The sequence below is a fragment of the Corvus kubaryi genome, unplaced genomic scaffold, assembly GCF_017639235.1.
Source record: "Corvus kubaryi isolate FWS band 111438036 unplaced genomic scaffold, C.kubaryi_AGA036_p1.0 68, whole genome shotgun sequence".
NCBI classification, from domain to species: domain Eukaryota; kingdom Metazoa; phylum Chordata; class Aves; order Passeriformes; family Corvidae; genus Corvus; species Corvus kubaryi.
Window position 1 is genome coordinate 2855710 of NW_024582056.1, and position 21053 is coordinate 2876762.

General features: G+C 36.4%; 1 protein-coding gene across 4 annotated transcripts in view; it reads left to right on the plus strand.

Moving 5' to 3' along the window:
- The window catches only part of LOC121674397 (cadherin-9), a 98231-nt gene extending 80033 nt beyond the window's left edge, over window positions 1-18198 (plus strand). For all 4 annotated transcript variants that reach the window (XM_042048724.1, XM_042048723.1, XM_042048722.1 and 1 more), the window contains 6 exons: window positions 420-673; window positions 1956-2092; window positions 3425-3546; window positions 13478-13595; window positions 13682-13933; window positions 16660-18198. In XM_042048724.1, coding sequence (XP_041904658.1) covers window positions 420-673; window positions 1956-2092; window positions 3425-3546; window positions 13478-13595; window positions 13682-13933; window positions 16660-17147 — 1371 coding nt within the window. In that variant the 3' untranslated portion in view covers window positions 17148-18198. The remainder of the gene's footprint in view (window positions 1-419; window positions 674-1955; window positions 2093-3424; window positions 3547-13477; window positions 13596-13681; window positions 13934-16659) is intronic.
- Window positions 18199-21053: the final 2855 nt, after the last annotated feature.

The window sequence follows — 21053 nt, forward strand, 5'->3', positions numbered from 1 at the left end:
GGGGGAAGAGTAAAGAAAAGGTAAATATGACAGATAGCATTTAAGAACTGGAATAATTGCTCTTTTTACTGCCAGTTAGATGAGACAAATTAGACTTTACACAACTCCTTGTTGTGGACTGAGTAAAACTTCCCTGTTTCTTTCTTTCTATTTTTATATAGGTCAAAGCCTCCTGGTTTTTTCAGAAAAAAAATGAAACCTGAACAATTAATAGGCAGAGGGATCATAGTTGCCTTGCTATCCTATAATAATCCTTATTTTTTTAATGAATAGAATAAGACTTAATACACTCCATCTTCCCCAAGATTGATTAAAATTTAGAGCTTTTGTTCCTAAAAAAACTTTTGTTCAATGCTGTAAAACTTACATTTTTTTGTAAAGTGATATAATTTTCTTTATTATTATTATTTACTCCTCAGCATCTGGATTTTGAAAACAAGGTGCTATATACCCTAAGAGTAGAAGCAACCAACACTCATCCTGATCCTCGTTTTCTTCAGCTGGGGCCATTCAAAGATACGGCTTTGGTCAAAATTTCTGTTGAAGACATTGATGAACCTCCAGTGTTCAGCAGACCCTGGTATTTAATAGAGGTAGATGAAGATGCCAAGGAAGGAAGCATTATTGGGCAGGTTTTAGCCCAAGATCCAGATGTAGCAAAGAATGCAATAAAGTAAGCCATTACACAGTATAAAATTCTTTAGATATGGGTCAAGTCTCACGCACAGAGAGTGATGAGAGTGCAAGGTATTAAGAGGCTGTTTGGGCAATTAAGCACATGGACACTGTTAAAAAGTGTTGAACAAGGAAATATCTACATGAACTTGTGAAGGCTAATACAATTAACACAATGAACAGTGCAGACAATGCTTTTGAAGAACAGTCTATAGACACCAGGTGAAAAGAAAGGAGATGTCAGCATTTAACTGCCAGCATGTTCTAGTAGTTTCACCAAACTGTTCAGAAAATTATGCTTTTATACCATGTAAAACACTCAAAATGGTGTATTTCTATTCTCCCTGATGCTTGATAACTGTCAGACTTCTGTACATAACATCTGTATTCCATAGCTTAACTATTTAATGATCACAGTAGATTGAATAAGAAATGATTGCTAGAGTCATAACAATTAGAGGTAAGAGTTCAGCACTGTGAAATTGCTGTAATTGTTACCAATCTGCTATTACTATCTGCAGTGGCAAACACAGCACTTAAATTTGTGTATTTACCCTGCAAGTGATTATGAAAACTGATCTCTGCATTTCTGAACAAGCCTTCTATGTCCTGCAGCAGTATGCTTTGAGGTAGAAGGTGTGAAAGAAGGAAGAGAATAAAATATTTTTAAGTAAAATATGTATAAAATCTCAATTTAACCTGATGATGACTGCCAACTATTAGGCTAATTAAAAAAAATCTGTAAAACAAGTTTTTCCTTACTGGGTAAGAACAAAGCAAAAGCAAGTATCATAAAACAAGATTTGAAGACATTTCATCCAAAAGAACAACTAATTGAAAGATTTTTCTGTTGAGTTCGGTGGTCCTTGTGACATCTCAAAAATATTTTTTTTATAACTTGATATTCCTTATGTCTTTAGTATGTGTCCTTTGGTGACAAAGTTCTCTAAGAAACAATTAATCTGCAAAAAAATCTTATCTAAAAATATTCACTTTTAGTTGTTCTTCTAGAATCCACTTTATGAGCTAAAATATAGTTTCAGTTATCAGTCTAAAATCTGCCCACATAATAATTTATTCTTCATCCTGCTCACTAGCCTTAAAATAGTTTCTAAGTATTTGTAGCATGCAGGCAACTATGGGAAAGCTTAGGGTTAGTTGTAAAGAAAACATTCTTGACTAAGCACAGTTAAAATTAGAAAACATTTAGAGGTGGCTGTAAGCTAAACTGGAGACTGCACCAGGAGATAGTGATGCTCAATTGTACCGTATCTTGACAGATATTCTGTAGATCGACACACTGACCTTGACAGAATATTCAACATCTATTCAGGAAATGGATCTTTATTCCTCTCAAAGCCACTTGACCGAGAAGAAACTCCCTGGCACAACATCACTGTCATAGCAACTGAAATCAGTAAGTTGAAGATAAAATTTATTTCAGAAGAATATTTGAACTGAGAAAAGAATTAAATTCTACAGTATCCATGGCTTATCTTGTTTTATTAGTTTTGCCCTTATCCAGATATTATCAATAGACAAGACATCTTTAGACACACATCTAAAAGTCCAATTTATTATTTTAAGATATGTTTTGCCCATTTTTTAAAAGATACTTTGGAATTCTCGGGCTCAACAAAACCATTCACAGTATATATTAGACAAGGTTCCCTGAGAATTCACATCAAATAATTTGGTGCAGGTGTGATGCACTGGCTCTATCCCAAGCTAAGTCTTTGGGAAAATCCTTGGGGGAAAAAAAAAAAAAAAAAGTCCATGACATACAAATTCATTGTCAAAACAATCTCTGTAAACAGGAACAAATTACACTTTACCTCAACTGATTTACCTTATCTCAGAAAATGGCTTTGTTTGAAGCCAAGACTAGAGGAAATACTTTGCCTTCTATGTCTGAAGTAAAACCTGGGCCTAATCTTTCACCTGGATTCTTTACTATTATGTTAGATACTTTTAGATATGGATGTCTCTTGCCTAGCCTTTTTCCGAGGCAACAGTCATCAAAGGTGAAAACAGACATGGATTTGAAAAACTTTTCTCCCTTCCATTATTCTCCATATAGATTCCCCCGGAGTCAATGTGCTTAAGAGTCTGGGAGTTGGGTCATATGGAGAGATGAATCATATCCCCATTTTCAGAAAAAAATACATATTTTTTCTTTTCCTTTTAAATGCTTTTCATTCTTTGGTCAAACATGTTCTACATTTCCAATAGGTATAGTGCAAGAATCCTCTCTGGCAATACCTTGAGTATGGAGGTTTGTGAAGAGTGATGGATGATCATATCCTTATATGTCATTTTACTGTTTGTTTTTTTACAGTTAGGGGAGAAAGGTTTTTTGTGGGTTTATGTTTGTGCTGGAGGAAAAGGTGAGTATTCTTAACAGCTCAACCTCATGAAACAACTTTTGCAATGAATCATTTGCTGTACTGAAATATAGAATACAACTCCATAAGAACTCAGTGACCTGTTTTTAATGCAAATCAATTTAAGCACACTTTATATTATTTATATATATATACGTATGTATATATAATAATAGAAAAACTTGTTCCAAATATAAATAGGACTTTTATGTATATGCAATGTATGTCAGCAGAAAATGAAATATAATTGTTTTAGTATAATCAAGAAAATAGAACATCTATAATATCTATTGGAAAAAATATATTGGATTATTTTTCTATACATATCTCTTTGTATTGTAATATAAATAATTTTATTTTTTCAGATAATCCTAAACAAAGTAGCCAGATACCTGTCTTCATTCGGATTTTAGACGTAAATGATCATGCGCCAGAGTTTGCCAACTACTATGAAACATTTGTTTGTGAAAATGCAAAAGCAGGACAGGTAAACCAATACTTATATTACCAAAGAACTTATAAGGAAATTATTCTGCACTGCCATCATGAAGACTTCAACATAGTTTAGTTTGAATAGCAGCAGACTAACCCAGCCTCTTCATTTCCTATCTTCTATAGAAAATACAAGTTGATTCAAAAAAGGAGGAGATAAAAGATGAAGGATAATATCCCAGCATAATAACATAAGATATAATAAAAAATGATACTTTAGGGTGGTTTTCCATTTCTAATATCAGAAAATATTTTTCAGAAATAGTTGTACATAATGGTACAAAATCCTATACGCTGTTCAGTAATTCCATTTCTTTCTGGATTTTTATCATTGGCTTGGTTAATACAGCCATACCTTCAAGTACACAAAGCAGGAAAATCTTTATTATGTCTCGGTAAAGAAGACGTGAAAACCAAACTTTTTTAAAAATAAAGGGCAATGCAACTATTTCCATTGTAGATTAAAACTCAGTTTGGTATTGAGTTGAGTCTGGTTAAAGATCATGTATATCCCTTCCTAAATTACCTCAGCAATTCTGTAAAAATCTAAAAAGAAAAAAAAATTGAAGACAAAGTTATAATTTGGATTTGAGTCAGTAGATAAACCAAGAGAACTCAGAGACAGCATATTATAGAAATGCCTTGATGTTGCTGAGATTATAACATCATCTATTTATGCTAATGCCAGTCATTCAGTTTTAAATCCTGAGAAGAAAGATTTTTAAATTCTGAAAGTATTTACAAATGAACTGGATTTAGTAGCAGCTAGGGTACTTCAAGATTATCTCTCCGAAATGCACCTGACACCACGTGTGAGTCTCTTCTCCAGACTGATTCACTTTTGACTGGAAGAAAAACCTTGAGATCATTATTTTCACTAGCACAAGCATGAGTGGGTTCCTACTCTAGGAGAGACAAGCCAGGATGAAGCCCTAAGATCAACTTAGGTCTATTCTCATATCTCACTAGCTTTAGGCTGTTGTCATCCAGCCAAAGCTGGCTGACTTCATGGAAAGTATGTGGAAAGAATCAGAATGTATAATATTTTGTTTTTCTTTAGAGGACAGTGACCATGCAATATTCAAAGATTTTACAAAGATGGCTGATGTGGATACACATCAGGAACCATACTCATATTTTACCTAATTTTCTGCCCAGTGTTTTATTTAAGTCACAGAGGCTTCACTGAAAATAGCATGGATGGTACCTGAGATGAGTTTAGCATTTCGGGTACTGCAGAACTCTATGCAAGGCAAAACCATGTAATATTTCAGCTGCAATTCAAGTCATCTTTTATGAATTGTTTAACAGAGAGAAATAGAAAAAAAAAAAAAAAGGAGAAAAAGAGGATACAATATGTTGTTGGGAGACTGCATTTGTTCCTATTTATTTTTCATTCATTACACATAATATCGTAATTCAGGCAAAACAGGTTAGAATGGCAGAGGATACTTTGATTAAAAGCCACTTGCCTTTGAAGAGGTATTTGCCAATTTTTTCATTATTTTTTAAGGAAGTTTTATTATTTTTCACGTAAATGATATAAATAGATGAATATACATATCAAAGGCAGTGATGAATTAAATTAGAACAGTGGAAGGAATTATCATACCAGAAAAATTATCAAAGAGTGCTTTTCACAATAACTTAGGTTCATGATCACATCATCCTGTCTTAACCAGTGACATAAATTGTCATTTAACAATACAGTTCAAGCCTTACAGAAGGTGCAAAAATTCTCTAAGCTTTTGGCTCTTAAACCCATATAGTTTTAGTTTATGACTTATAAGCTGCTTTTTCCAGGTTGTACACATTCAGATAATTCTAGCCATTAAGTTCAAGCAGCTGCCATAGAACCTAAATTCTGTCAGTGTAACAATGTCTCATTGTCTAAGACAAAATTGAGTTAAATAAATCTTAAAACCTCAGTGTAACAACTACTAGAAAAGTCAGTCATGTATTTTAATTACATAACACAAAGAAAGGTTCCAAAACTTACGAATGAAGATCTAATTGAAATTAATCTTGTGGAATTTGGTCAACCAGCAAACACAGGTTTTGCCACATATTTGAACAAGTTCAACCCAGGCATACTGGCTATCAGTTTCCTTAACCCAATTTCCATCTAGTCTAGCAAACTTGATGAAATATCCATTAATGTATGACATTTCATTTACCTTTCTGGTAAATTCTGTGCTTACCTAGCAACAGATATGACAGAGATCCATTAGATAGGCACGTTGTTGTTCAGACCTCCCATACATCTAGCTTACCAATGTAACTTGAGCAATTATTTTCCCTCATTGGAAAAAACCCACAAAAATACTTAAAAGACAGTGTGCACCAAGAGGAGCTACAGAAAAATGAGAGATCCATTCTTTTTTTTTCTATTTGTTAACAGCTGGGGTCCTCAAGAGAGGCACCTGAGTTCATATCTGGACATTTACACATAGTTGACTTAGTATTTCAGAAAACAGACTACCTTCAATACATGACAGTACTTTTATTTTGGTGCTTAAAAACAGCAATGAATATAGAAATACAAATTTGAATGTTTCAGCCAAGGATGTTAAGTTCCAGAGAGCCTGTATTGCTCATGTCTAGCAGTCCCTGTATAATATAAGATAGATAGAATCCTGTGTTCATTTAGTACTACTCCAACCTATTTTAGAGATCACCTAAAGCAGTTTTTTTATTAGAATAGTTTCTGCTTCTTGACATATCACAGCACTGCTTCTACATTTGGTACCATAGCAGGAGTCAGACTGAGAAGATAAATATATTTAGTTCATTTATTTTTTTTTTAGCCAAGACCAGTTATTAGTCACACTGCTCTCTAAGTCTCAGGTGCATCAGGAAGCAGTCAGAATGATCAAATATTGTTCTCTGCCACCAAGCAACATTACTCATTCTCAGCATCAACAGATATTAGAGGCTTCACTCATTGTATTTTTCAGACAGCTTTAGGAGAGTCAGAGGAAAGAAAATCTTACAGTCTCTCATCCTCTTTTGTCTCCAAACAACAATGGTATGACTAGGGAGAAACCTTATCACTAAAGGTTAATAAAAATCTATGTTCATTAGGCTGAAACACATTTGTCACCATGAGAATCTCATTCCACTGGCTAGTACACAGGCTAAAGAAAAGAAGGGAGCAGCCTTCCTCTCGTGCAATTTAGAAATGCCTAATCCTGAAGCCCCAGTGACTGTTGTGGGGAAGGCTTTGGTACAAGTTCTCTCATGCCCTTGTCACGGGAATTAATTGGGACTTTTTAGCTGGATTAGAGGATGACTACTCTCCATGGAAACCAGGAAGTTATACCTGAGAAGGAGACTGATTTAACTGAAAAAATTGTTGGTCAAAATTTAGCTCCATACTGTATTGCATAATTTATTGTTGGCAATAATTTAGCTAATTTCAACACTGATCAAGAAAACAACCTGGGTCACTTTCTTTCCCCTCTGATGCTATATTCAATCCTGCCCATTCATGGGCTTTCAGACATTAGAATGTAGAAAGTTTGTGTCCTCCTTCAGAGACCTGGCTGATTTTTCTTTTCATTACTCTCCATACCCTCCCTTGCTTTTTAAAATAGAGCAGAGAGGGATCACTTTTTCTCAAGTGTGCATTACTAATTATCAGTCATGACTTTATATACATTGTAGCTGCTTCACCAGGTAGACACCTTTTGGCTTATTTTAGTGAGAAACCCATGCTAACTGTCTGTCTTTTTAAGTAAGAATCGAAGTGAGAGTTTTCCAACTTTTGATAAGCATTCAGTCCTGCTTAAAACTGCCAACACATTTGTGGAACGCAGCCTAGATCTGGAAGGCAAACTGTTTTGCATTTATGAACATGAAGTTTTGTTAAGTGGCAGGCATCTATTCAAGCCTGCACACGCATGATAGAGGCTGTTTTCTGCAGCTAGCACCTTACAAGTGTATAGCTTGGAATTGTGTCTGTACAAGTGTGATCACTCAAGCCACATAATGACGAGATGGACATCCACTGACAGCGGGATTGATTTTGAAACACTCCTACGGGTCATATCATCATATCTTTTACATAATCTTCATCCCACATATTTACACTGTGCTGTTACTAATACATTCAAGATTAGTTAGTGACTGACCCTACCAGATCATACAGACAGGAAAAGGGGCAAGAGGAAGAAAGGACAGGAGAAACAAAGCTGTCCTTCCACAATTTCCCCATAACGTTTGCACACTTTGTTCTCATGATTGCCAAAACTAGTTTCTCTTACAGGATTTTTTTCCCCACAGTTTATTGCAGAGAAAGTGGTGAGATCTTTCCAGATTCCTAGAGAAACACTTGCAGTGACAAACAAGTTCAATAACTTTCAAGAAAGCCAGTCCTTCAAGATCCAGAATTTGTTCTGTTCTCTCCCATACCACTTCTAAAAGATATTAGACAAAAACAAACACTAACATTTCCCTTTCTCAAGTGCTCAGCGATATTTTTTAAGTCTAATCTCAGAAGCAGCTGAAAAAAGTGACTTTTGAGACATTTCTCTGTTGTACAATAACCAGGTGTAACTAAGAGCATGATATAACAAAAATGAAAGCCCAAATGATTCAAGTGGATTGAAGGCCTGCTCCTCTCTTCTGTTGCATACAGAAACAACAAACTTCAGCAGTTGTCACTGTATCCTGTATCTCTACCTTAACAATATCTGTCTCCAGTGGTCTTTGTGACTGGAAGCACAATTTTTATGCTATATGATAATCATGTTATATTAAAATTTCAGAAAGGCAATCTACAACACTGACCATCTTTAGATTTCTGTGAAAGTGACATTAGTTTTCACCATTTATAATGAATTTTGAAAGAAGGACTTTTGGAAAAAAAAAGGTTTAGAAATAAAATATCATCCACTGATATGTTACTGTTTTGAAAAGAACTACCAGCAGAATTCTTTGCAAACATTCTATTTGTCTCAGGTTTTGTTTTATTAGTAGAAATATTTAACCTGAAAAATATAACATATCTGTCCACCCATGGACCTCATCTTGCTCATCTTTCTCCAAGAAACTTTTGGAAGCATGTGGCTGTAGTTTTTATTTAAAGAGTATACCCTGGAGCAAAGATGCAACAGCCATTTATTTGCATGACATTCTAAGCCAGCACCAACTGAAAAGCCCATCTTAAAAGCAGCCAGCTGGTGCTGACCTCTGTGCTGGTAAAGCTTAACATTTGCTTTAATGGTTCCTATATTTTTTTAAAGGCATTCTCAAGGTTGAGCCTATGACCAAAGCCTTCTAGCTGCGCAGTTCTCTGTGTATAAAAATGCAGCCTCAGGAACACTAACAGCATGCTCTGAAGTGCACAGGGACCCTTCCTATTTCAGAATTCCCCCACCTAGCTTTTACTTGCTTTTTGTCTTTAAAACAACTTGAAGAGCAGCCTTTGCCTAAGGATGTATGAGATACATATAAGGAATCTGTTTCTAGGTAGTCCACTCACCCCCAACCACTTTTTCAGACTTGATTATTAATAACTATAAAATAGCCTAAACATGAACTACAGTCATAGTTTTGACTGTGATGTAAGTCATGGCCCTAAAATCACAGCATCCAGGACAAAAAAAAACCAAACATGAAATAGGATTATAATTGAACCATTTCCATGTTTGAAAAAAATTATTTAGGTAGGAAATAGGTCCAAACCCTTTAGCAGAATCTCTGTCTTCTTCATGAAAGAAATAAATAGAATCATGGAATCATACAATGATTTAGATTGAAAAGGACCCTAAAGATCATGTAGTGCCAACCCCCTTGGCCACGGCCAGGAATGTGACCAACTAGACTGGTTGGGTTGCTCAGGGCTCCATACAACCTGGCTTGGAACACTTCCAGGGATGAATCATTCACAATGTCTCAGGACACTCTCTAAGTGCCTCACTGTCCTTTGACTGAAGAATTCCTTTCTAACCTCTAATCTAAATCTCTCCTCTTTTAGTTAAAAACCATTCCCCCTTGTCCTAGCTCCATCTGCCTGTGTAAGAAGTGAATCTTCCTCTCTTTTATAAGCCCTCTTAAAGTACTGGAGGATGACAATAAAATGTTTCTAGAGTCTTCTCCATGATGAACAACCCCAACTCTCTCAGCCTGTCTATAGGAGAGCTGCTCCAGACCCCTCATCATCTTTGTTTCCCTACTCTGGACTTGCTCCAACAGACCCACATGTCTGTTGTGCTGAGGACCCCAGGCTGGATCTCACAAGGGAAGAGTAGAGCAGTAGAATCACCTCCCTTGACCTGCTGGTCACTCCTCTTTTGATGCAGACCAGGATACAGTTGGCCTTCTGGGCTCTGAGTGCACATTGTTGGCTCTTGTCCAGCTTTCTTTCCACCAGAACCCTCAAGTTCTTCTCTGCAGGGCTGCTCACAAATAAGTTCTTCTCCCAGTCTGTGCTCTTGTCTGGGGCTGCCCTCACCCAGATGCAGCACCTTGCACTTGGACTTGTTGATCTTTGTGAGATTCTCATAGGTCTACTTCTCAAAATTTCCCAGGTCTCTCTGGATAGGATTCCTTCCTTCTGTTGTGTCAACCACACCACTCATCTTCGTGTCATCTGCAAACTTGATGAAGGTACACTTGATCTCGCTGACTATGTCATGGATAACGATATTAAAAAACATCTGTCCCAAAGCACCAGTCGTTGTCAGAGCACTGGTAAACAGCATGGCTGAAGAGCACTGGTCCCTGATCTTTAAGAAATGTTTCCATTGGGAATAGTTCTTCATTTGCTACTCATTTAATATTGTCAAACTGCTGCAAACCCCTTGTCTTAAATATAAAAGAGAAAAATTCATGTCAATGCTTATGTTTAAATTTTCATTACCCTCAAAGAAAAGTGACCCCTAAAAACTTGAACTGACCTATTAAGATCCACTCGAGAGTGTGACACTTTTTTTAAACACACAGAAGTGCACGTGCACATGCATAGGTAGCCCTCAAAATAGTGACAATAATGATGTATTTTCTAAACTGTTCTCATTCATGTGGGAAAGTATGAAAGAAAGAAAAGAATGGGAATGTTTTTATCTTCTCTAAGCCTGATATGCTTGAAATATATTGGAATAAAAATAATTTTCTTGAAATAACTCTGCTGTCATAAACCTTACGGCATCAGAGAGCTTGCTCTGAAGTCCTGGAGAAGAGTGATCATAACTCAGTATCCATAAGTGCATCAAAACAGATGAATATATTTCCAAAATGAAATTACAAAATGTACACAAAGAGTACTAACATTTTCATATAAATAAGATACTTAAAAATAGCCAGATCACTTTCATTTCTGTGGTGATTATCATTGACATTGTCTTTTATTTACAGCTGTATAACTGAAAGAAAAAAAAAATCCTTAATTAGATAAGATTTCTAATTTCCTTTCACCTGTTCATCATTTGGAACAATCCACCTGCAATCATGGTTTCTCATTGTTCTTTTTATCTCCCATTTTTTCTGGTAGGCGAACAGCTGGTTCTCAATTTATGTTGCCAATAGTTAGATCAGATAATAAGGTTGGGATTTTTCTTCTTCTTCAGCCTTACCCTGAACAATATTTTTTTGTTGTAATTAGGTTCCTCTGTGCCTGGTACAATTGTGCTTCTCCCTGTGATTTGCACATGAAGGGAATCAAATCTTACAAACACCCACTGATTACATCTCAAAAAGACCCAAGATACTCAACTACAGTTTCTGGTAGTTATTACACCAGGATATTTTCTCCTTGAGCTTTTCAGCAAGTAATTGTAAACTGCACAAATGTTTTCATTTACTCTGATTCTCTCTTCTCCCTGGTACTTTTCTATTTCTTCTGTCTTTTCAAACTTGTGCTAATGTGAAAGGAAAATGTTCTCATTTAAATTTGGTATCTTAGTCCCCTCAGAATGTTTTGGGATTTTTTGAAAATATTTTTAAACTGTGGGAAACTAAAATTAAACCCCATCCTGGTCTTGCTTTCTGTACTAACACTCTCAGAGGTAGATTACAGGAAAGACAAAAGCGATTGAACATTGGAAAGCTGTTGACATAAACTGAGGTTTAGAAACACACTAAACACCACACACAAGGATTTGACTTATCTTGTGGAACAGCTAAAACTGAAAAAAAAAAAAAAATCAAAAAAGCAATGATCATTAAATCATAAAAGTGAAGAGATTTTTATATATAGTTATTATTCTAATTACGCTTAGAAAAACTGCATAATCCTGCTTTCAGCATAGTCATATCTTTTTGTGCAAGGCTGATCTTCACAATTTACCTTTCAAATTCCTCAATATCCCTCAAAAATAAAAAGAAATTATAAAAAAAATATTCTGTGCTTATTTTAGAAGGAGCTGCTAGAAAGTGAATGAGCTAAACTCAGACCTCTCAACTGTTTTCAAGTTGTGTTTTGGGTTTGTTTTTTTTGGGGGGAGGGGTTTAATTACAATTCAATATTATTAACTGCAGTCAAATTATCCCAAAGTTAACTAGAAAAAGTGGGTCGAATATTCATGGTGCAGTTCAGCACTAGCAGTAGCAAGTTTCTGAGTGATACAGCAAAAAACCAATTTAGTCTCACTCAAGCCGATGTTCAGAGAAAGTATATAAAAAAAAGGAATTTTTTATTTGATTGGCGTAAAGCTTACACATCATATTACTGTACTTGTCAATTACTGTATTTCTGAAAGAAGTCAAGCTGCACCTTCTCTGGAAATAAGAGAAAAACTAGGCACAAAGTCTTTGGTAACAAGTGGCTTTGATATCTGTGGGATTTCAAGACACCCTGAACACCGGAAACACCTGAAAACTCAAGAGTCATTGGCTCTATCTTGGCTTTGAAAGCAAAATGTCTGACTGGTGAACTCATTCTGCCTTTAAGTTTTGGTGCCACAGAAATGCACCTGCACTGAATTATAGCATCCTCAGTTGAGACTTACTCCTGTTCTTATGCCACAAACTTTTGTTATCTTGTGACTGAATGCAATGAATGTGACTGTCCTTGCAAGCTAAACTGGGCTATGGGTTACTCTCTAGTATGACACCCACCAGAAGGACAAAGGACAGAGCAGCCATTTACAGAGCTTTCTGGAGTAACTGTGACTCACACAATGTGGGGTTGTAACTGTTGTGAGTCAATTCAGAAACCACAGCTGTTCCCAGGTAGCTTTTCCTTCCTCAGTTCTGCAGCTGTTTCCCTCTGCCTCTCTCTGTCAGTCCAGTCGCAGATAGATAAAAAAAGAGTCAAATTGTTAGCATTTATGTGTGTCTACATAAATATGAGTACACAATTGCACATTTTGATGCAACGGGAAAGCATCAAAAGTCTCTCTTTTTTCAGTCCACTCTGCTCTGACCCTATTCTGGCACTATTATTACTCCTTTCCAGCTGGGCTTGAGTGGCCTTGTTAGGGCAGCTATTAAGATCCACAGCCAGAGGTTTCAATTTAGGAGGGAGCAAAGCCTCTCTTTTTATTACCCCAGGAGAATTGAGCATCCTGCCAGTGCAGTACTCCAATTTATCGCCAGGAGCAGATGAGGTGGATTGAGAATTAGACCCACTTAACAACTGGTTTACACAGCACTCTCTGTCATTGCTTCATGAGGCCACAGGAGGTTTATGGCTTATTCAGAAGGGCAAATGTTTCAGTATCACTGCAAGATACTGAGTACAAATCAAAGTACATGGCTGTTTTGCAGTGAGGACTGGACCCTTTTTCATCCTTTGTTATGTGTTTAAACAATAAAACAATTCATTTACTGTAACCTCTACTGTGTTTATGTGAGAAATATTTGGCTTAGGACATCAGTTTTTGTCTTCAAATAGAGATTCATTGGATTTTTACTGGACATGAAAAGCAGAGAATTGAAACACAAGGTTTCTAAAATAGCATGAAACACTCTTTTCTTTATAGCTCATACAGACTGTGAGTGCAATTGACAAAGATCAGCCTCCTCGAGGACACAAATTTTTCTTTGAATTGGTGCCAGAATTTGCAGTTCATCCAAACTTCTCTGTTGTAGACAACAAAGGTAACTGCTGACCCTACCACCCCTCTCCCCAATATCACGCACAACTTAATTCAGAGACATTTATTGATTCTGCGTTTCCATTCTAGATAACACAGCAGGAATTATGACTAGAAGAAATGGATACAGCCGTAGTAAGACGAGTACCTATCTTCTGCCAATCATAATATTTGACAACGACTACCCGATCCAGAGCAGCACAGGCACGCTGACCATCCGGGTGTGCGCCTGTGACAGCCGGGGGAACATGCAGTCCTGCAGCGCTGAGGCCTTGCTCCTCCCTGCCGGCCTCAGCACGGGGGCACTGGTGGCCATTCTCCTCTGCATCATTATCCTGCTAGGTAGGTACCTGTGATGAGATGTTTACTTTGAGATCTAGTCACTTCAAGAGCCCTGATATTCTTAAAACCCTTATTCACATGACCCTGCAGAAAAATATCATCATTATTCTTTAGAAGATTGCGTGAAAAGAGTGAGACTGTGCTATTTAGATTAAATAAATTTGAAAATATGGGGTCAGTTTTAGTTACCATGCTCTTTGAGTAATGTTCATACCACAATCAGATCTTCATTTAGATCTAGAACTTTAAAATAATATTTCTGAATCTTAGTGCTAAGATTTGCACTGATTAAATGTTATGAATTATATTAGCTATTTAATGATGAAAGATTTGGGTTTTTTCTGTTCAGAAAATACTCAGCTCAAAACATAGTATAGAAATGTTCAATTTCTTCCAAGTGATAGAGAGAACAGCTGATTAAATAAGTGTGAGCACAAAAGTCAAATGAATGTTTGGAAGGTAGAAACATTAGAAAGATGTGGTGACATATGAAGGAAGTAGAATAAATGCTAGCTTATTATCTGGTGTTAAGAACAAAAAATTGTAACTTGCATGTTTTGCAAGAAAAGTGCCATCACCTTTACTTTCCAGTAAAACTGCAGAAAGCCTCTTTCCTTTCACACCTGCCCTAGCAAACACAGCTTGCCGAGGGGTCAGTGAGAAGCTACAGGCGTCAGTTTATGTCATTATAAGGGGATCACTTTTTTTTCAGTTTTTACCCTGGATTCAAGATAGCTCTGTAATCCTCTTAATATTTGCTATAGGTATTAGAAGAAGGGCAATATCTAGAAACTATATCTGTACTGGGCTTAAGGAAGAGAGAATACTTGAGCTCTGACAAACTGATTGACTGCTTAGGTTCAGGCATCACTGCTGGCCTGGTTTCAGCATTAGCCCCCTTGGATTCTCCAGGATATTGCCCAGGCATAATCTGAGAGGCAGAACTTGCAGGGCACCACCTTCAGGAGAAAATTATGGTTCAAACTCTGTCAGACCTAGCTCTTCACCTTGCATAATTCTTAACACCATGTCAACAAGCTCTGCATCTTTAAAGCCATTCTTCATGCTCCAACTCAGAGCACAAAAAAATGGAGCGTGAAACACATGCCTTTACACGCTCACAATGCAAACATTGCTGATTGGCTGCAATGCTTTAATACAGATTGAACAAATCTGTACTAATCTTTGAACTTACCAAAATTCAAAATGTGCCTTAGGGCCACAGCAGTAGCACATGAGACTCAGAAGAAGATCAGGGGCCATTGTGCAGAACAAGTATGACCACTTTGTGTCTCTCAGCCTCATGGTTAGAGGCCCTGCTCTACTTAGCACTACAGACATACATGAAGTCAAAGAAACGTGGCTGTAGAGCATCTAAACAGAATTTTTAGTCTACAGCTAGTGTGATACCCAGCATCTTATTTAATTTTTCAACAAGCAGTAGTGTGTTATAATAGTAGACTGGTGTCAACATTCCCAGCACACATGAGACATATTAAGTACCAGGCTGTGAAAGACACTTCTTCAAAATAACCTTTCAGTGATCTGCCCTTTTCTCATATATGGAGTTCTTAAACTTACTAAAGTGTGTAGTTACTCACCTAGCATTATGAAAACTTGAAAAGAAGGGCTTCTTTACAGATACAAGGAAGAAAATCCAGATAAAACAGAATGGAACACCTTTTGTATTCCCAACATAATACCATGGCATGCAGAAGATCTCAGTTCCCCTCTCCCTACTTGCAGCATGTCCAATCACCAGTACTCAGGTGATTCAGAGTAAAAACTTAGCTCCTAAGACTCAACAAAACCATTCAGCACTGTTGTAATTTACAGTTCAGCAACCACTGCTATGTCTCATTGACAGATGGTCTCTCTGGCCTCTACCATTTACTCCAGCTACTGGAGAGAGAGTCAAATTTTTAAATGCACTTAAGCATTGAATTGCTACTGAAATCAATAGCATTTAGACACCAGAATGTATTAACAAATCCTAACTTCATTTTTTTATCTCCTGTTGTAGAGCCCCATTTTTATGTCAATCCTTACCTCTCCAGAAGAAAGAGTTACTCAACCAGCTCTTCATAAACTAAGGGAATCATGTTTTTTCAAAAGAAACTTTTAGTAACAAAGACTGGATTTCAATTCTCGCAGTCATTGAAGCAAAAGTAGTTCTGTCAATAATATTGATAGCTTAAGGTCTTCAGGTTCTTATTTTCAGAAGGACCTGCAGATCCCATACTCAGAAGTGAATTAGACACTTGGGAATACCTAAATCACTAGCTTTCAAGAGTGTGAATAACTTTTGCCAAGGAGATTCAACTACATTTGATGAAAGGACTGTTAACCACTGCCAGAAAGGTGGTATTTCACAAAATTAAAATCAAATTCAAACCTTGGTAGGATAATATTTTACGGTATTGTTTACTTTTCAACTTCAGCTTAGCTGTAAACCTATATAAAATAAAAAATATTTTGATCATTTCTCCCAAAAATTAAAAAAAATCATGTGTTTTTGACTAGTAGAATCATTAATAAAATCTATAAAATCATTAATACTTTCCCTTACTAAGTTCAACTTGGAGATAGATTTTGTCACTATATTCCTACTAAAAATCCTATTCCAGCCTTAAAACCTTTCCAGGTCAAAAGATGAGGTAGAATTTTGGTTCATTTGTTTCCTTTCTAACTATCCATTTCTTCATTTATCTTTTGTTTCCTTTTAGTATTAGTTGTCTTGTTTACAGCTCTCAAGAGACAGAGAAAGAAAGAACCCTTGATCATCTCAAAGGATGATGTTCGAGACAATATTGTGACCTACAATGATGAAGGAGGTGGGGAAGAAGACACCCAGGCTTTTGACATTGGCACACTGAGAAATCCAGAAGCAAGGGAGGAAAGTAAGATGAGAAGAGATGTTATCCCAGAAACAATATTTCAGATAAGGCGGACTGCACCCCTTTGGGAAAACATTGATGTCCAAGATTTTATTCATAGAAGGTTAAAGGAAAATGATTTAGACCCAGCTGCTCCTCCTTATGATTCACTAGCAACATACGCCTATGAAGGAAATGATTCCATAGCAAATTCACTCAGCTCTCTGGAATCACTTACCACAGAGGGCAACCAAGACTATGATTACCTCAGTGACTGGGGACCTCGGTTTAAAAAATTAGCAGATATGTATGGTGGAGAGGACAGTGATCGAGACTGAGAAAGTAATCTGTGACCTGGTCAGTGTTAGTGGAATTCATGTCTATGTTCCTAGATAAAGTGGCCTACTCTCTCTTACTTGGGAAGAAAAAATTTACAAAAAATAGGTGTTGTCTTAGTAAGGGTTTGCTTAATCAATAAGTCAACATAAATGAATATGAACGATTGAGATTTAAAAAAAAAACTATAACTCACCCTGTCTGCCTAGAAACCTCCAACGAAAGGGTTTTATAGGGAATGAAAAGAAAATAAAAGGCTTTTTGTGCCTTTAATAATGACATGGAAACTCCATATTTTTAAATTGCTTTGCTTTACCTTTCCTACTATCTTGGACAGTGTGCATCTGCATTGTAACTTAATCTCAAAAATATACTTTAAAAAGATTAATATTACTGCCATATTTATTGAGTTAAAGAATGTCTGTGTGTTGATTCATCCTGATATTTTTATATATGTATATTTATATTTTTGTATTTTTATTAAATAAATTAGTATTTATAAAAACACCACTTACTCATGTACTTTGTTAATCATAAAGAACTGTCCAATCTTTCTGAACAAAGGAAACTGCGTATTGTGCAATACTTCATTTTTGAATGCATCTTCTTATATTGGATTAGTGGTTGCAATGTACTGTGCAAGAATGATATGGAGAGAGTGCTCTGTAATGGGAATGCAGTGTAGAAAAAAGAGAATCTATTTTGAAAAGGTGATTATAAATAAACGCACTCTAACTTGCAATGTGTATTGCTATATGACATAATAATACAGTTTCATGGTGAAGCTCGCTCCCACATATCTTCTTATGCGAACAGATGACCACTGAGAGGACTTACCAGATAGATGCCTGAGGATCTAAGGAACTATTAAAGTTTATTCTGGTAGATTTGAAAACAATTTTTAATATGCTTTCAAAGAAATTGAGTAATTAAGCTAACATCAATAATGAAAGGAAGGCTATTATATACTAATCTTATTTTGAAGCTTTGAGACAATTAGAAAAATCAGACATTTTACCAATAGTTTCTTTTAAACAAAAGAGAGCCAAGCAATAAAAAAAAGTCTAACTATATTTTATTAAAGATGTTAATATTCTAGTCCTTTAAAGAAGTGTGTACATTTACATATTTCATAAAGCCTTAATGGCAGACAGCAAGTATATATTTTTGTTTAAAATATATTTGCTGGATAAGCTTTCATGTAATGCACACTTTTTTTCACAACACAGGATAAAAGGAATATAAATGAATCACGTGATCTAACAGAGTTGAAGGGTTTATCCACATTTGTTTAAAATGAAAAATATAAAACCTCAAATGCATGGAAAAGAAACAATGACAAAAATATAGGAAGTACATTAACCATAGCATTTCCATTTTTAATATCGACTTAAAGAAAACCAACACATACAGATGTCCAAAATAATAATGTTTCAAAGTTTTCTCTTTATTACTTAGCCATTTTTCAGGTCTTTTCAGAAAGAAACTTAAGATACACATTGACAATGTAATGTGGACTACTGAGGCACTCATCTCTTACCATAAAATTAATAAAGATGCTGCAGCCAAAGACCCTGCAGCCAGACATAAGAACCCACTCCTGCCTACTAATTCTCTTTCTATTGTGTTGACTTTCAGATAATTTATCAAAAATATTTCTTTATTATTCTTTATTTAGTCCTTCTATTATACTCTTCTGCCAGCTTGAAGGATGTATCTAAAGTTTCCTCACATTGAACTCCTTTTTTTTTGAGGAAAGGAATGTCTGTGCTTGTGATTGTGGCTCCAAACAAGCACCTGAAGAGCTTGGTGTGAGATGCGCATCAGGTTTGTGACACTATATTGAAAACAATAAAAATTTAGTGTCACAGAAATGTCAAAATAACCTGCAAATATGTGGCAGCTATGTACATGGAAGTGATGCAGTTACAGGGCATGAGTGTATAACTTGACAGCATAAGAACACATACTTCTGTTTTGTGCCTTTTGGAGGTGAAAGCAAAAGAGTTATGCAGTGTATGTTCTCAACCTGTTGCTGGCAAAATGAAAGTACACAGGAATCCATTAGCCTTTGAATTCAATTTCTATAACTTTAAGGCACTGCCTTAAGATGGGATAGAAGAAAACGCAAAGGGACAATAAAAACCCATGTTCCTGAAGAGAAGTGACTGGGGGAAAGGGGAGGAGTGAAACCCAAACAAAATCAAAATGGAAAGATTATAGGATAAACTTCCCTGACTTACAGAAATTGTACTCCAAACTTCATCTTACACAGTAGAGATCTTTCAACAATCTTGTAAATTGTCATCAGAAGTCTGAATATCACACAGTGTAGTAAAATGACAAGGCAGAGGAAAAGGAAAATCTGTCCTCAAGCAAGAACTGATACAGGCAAGGTGTATGTCCATGAAGTTGACTAGGTTTTTAAGTTGTCAAGACTTGGTGCAGGACACATCAAACTGTGACTTCAAAGAGGCTACTAGTGAAGGCAAGATAAAGGAAACAGGGTGTGAGAAATTCTTCTTCCTTGAAGACACAAAAATACTTAAAAAAATATATTTTCCACATAGAAATAATCTTATTTCTATATTTTGGGGTTTTGTTTTGTTTTTCTTTAGTGACAGAAAGCAGAAAGAAGTATAATAGAACTGACCTCACAGAATGCTCTGGTAGAGACATGTACTCAGTATCATCATGTCATGGTACCACTGTGGTACTTTGGGAGGAGCAGAAAGTCCAGAAAATCAACAAAAAAAGGTACCACCCTCCCCTTCTCTCACCCTAGGTTTTCTCATCCCATGAGTCATAGCCACTAAAGAGAGGGAGATTTAGCCTTTGTTTTCAGCAAAAGAATGTGACTTTCCCATGCTTTCCTGTTAGTTCACTAGTGAGTCCCAGAGCCCTCCCAGAGTACTTCTTAAAGCAATAAGAGTTTAAAAAATGACCTACATGGTGATTTACAGATCACAGAAATTCAGGTCCCTGACACAGTAAAACGAGTAATTTCTCAAAATTACTGGGAATTTCAAGCATTCTTACAATGAATAAAAGTAGTTGACAAAAAGTAGTTTGATTCCCAAGACACAGAAGAGGAAAAGAAGGTTATGAGAGTTTGATGGCTCTTAGAGTTTGATGGCTACTGTTGGTTTTACAGGTCCACATTTGGAAAACCTGGATCCAGCATGGATACTCCTACCCTAGTGTGGTGGAAGGAGCTAACTGACACAGAAATTGTCTTTGAGTTGTCCCATACAAAATGGTACTGATTAAGTTAGCTTCCTTTGGCATTTCAAGATGAGTGATATTGATGGGTACTAATTACAGAAGGTCTAACAAAAAAAGACCAGGAAAGACCAGGACTCAGCTAGACAGTAAAATAAGATAGGTCTAATAATGGGCAGAAGTGCTGATTGACAGTGGGATATGCCATGCTCATCAAAAAGCATACTCATCAAAAAGCAAAGAGAGGGACGAGAGGTCAAAATTGCTTCCAGTGATGCTTCTGCAGATTTTCCTCCCTCTGTGAGAGAACTGAGGCATTGAAGTGCTGGGCATTTCATATTTATGCACATCTTTATCCTCTGTGAAGTCATCTGTGCTTGTTCACCGAAGTTCTGGATCCATGGGACTGCCTAATATGTCAGACATCTCTCACTGGGGGGTGCAAGGCCTTGGGGTCATAGAAAAGGCTCAAGAGGAAGGAGCAAAGTAATTTTTGTGGTGCTAATCTCACCAAGGATCTCTTTTCTGCCACTCAGAATGACTCTGTTGTGGTTCACTGCAAAGGAGAAGAAGCAGTTGGGGAAACTTAAAATTTACAAGACTAACTCAATCTCTAGCAGAAAACCTACTTGTGACTACTAAGGACCAAGATAAATTTAGTAACTCCCAGGGAAATACTGTTAGAT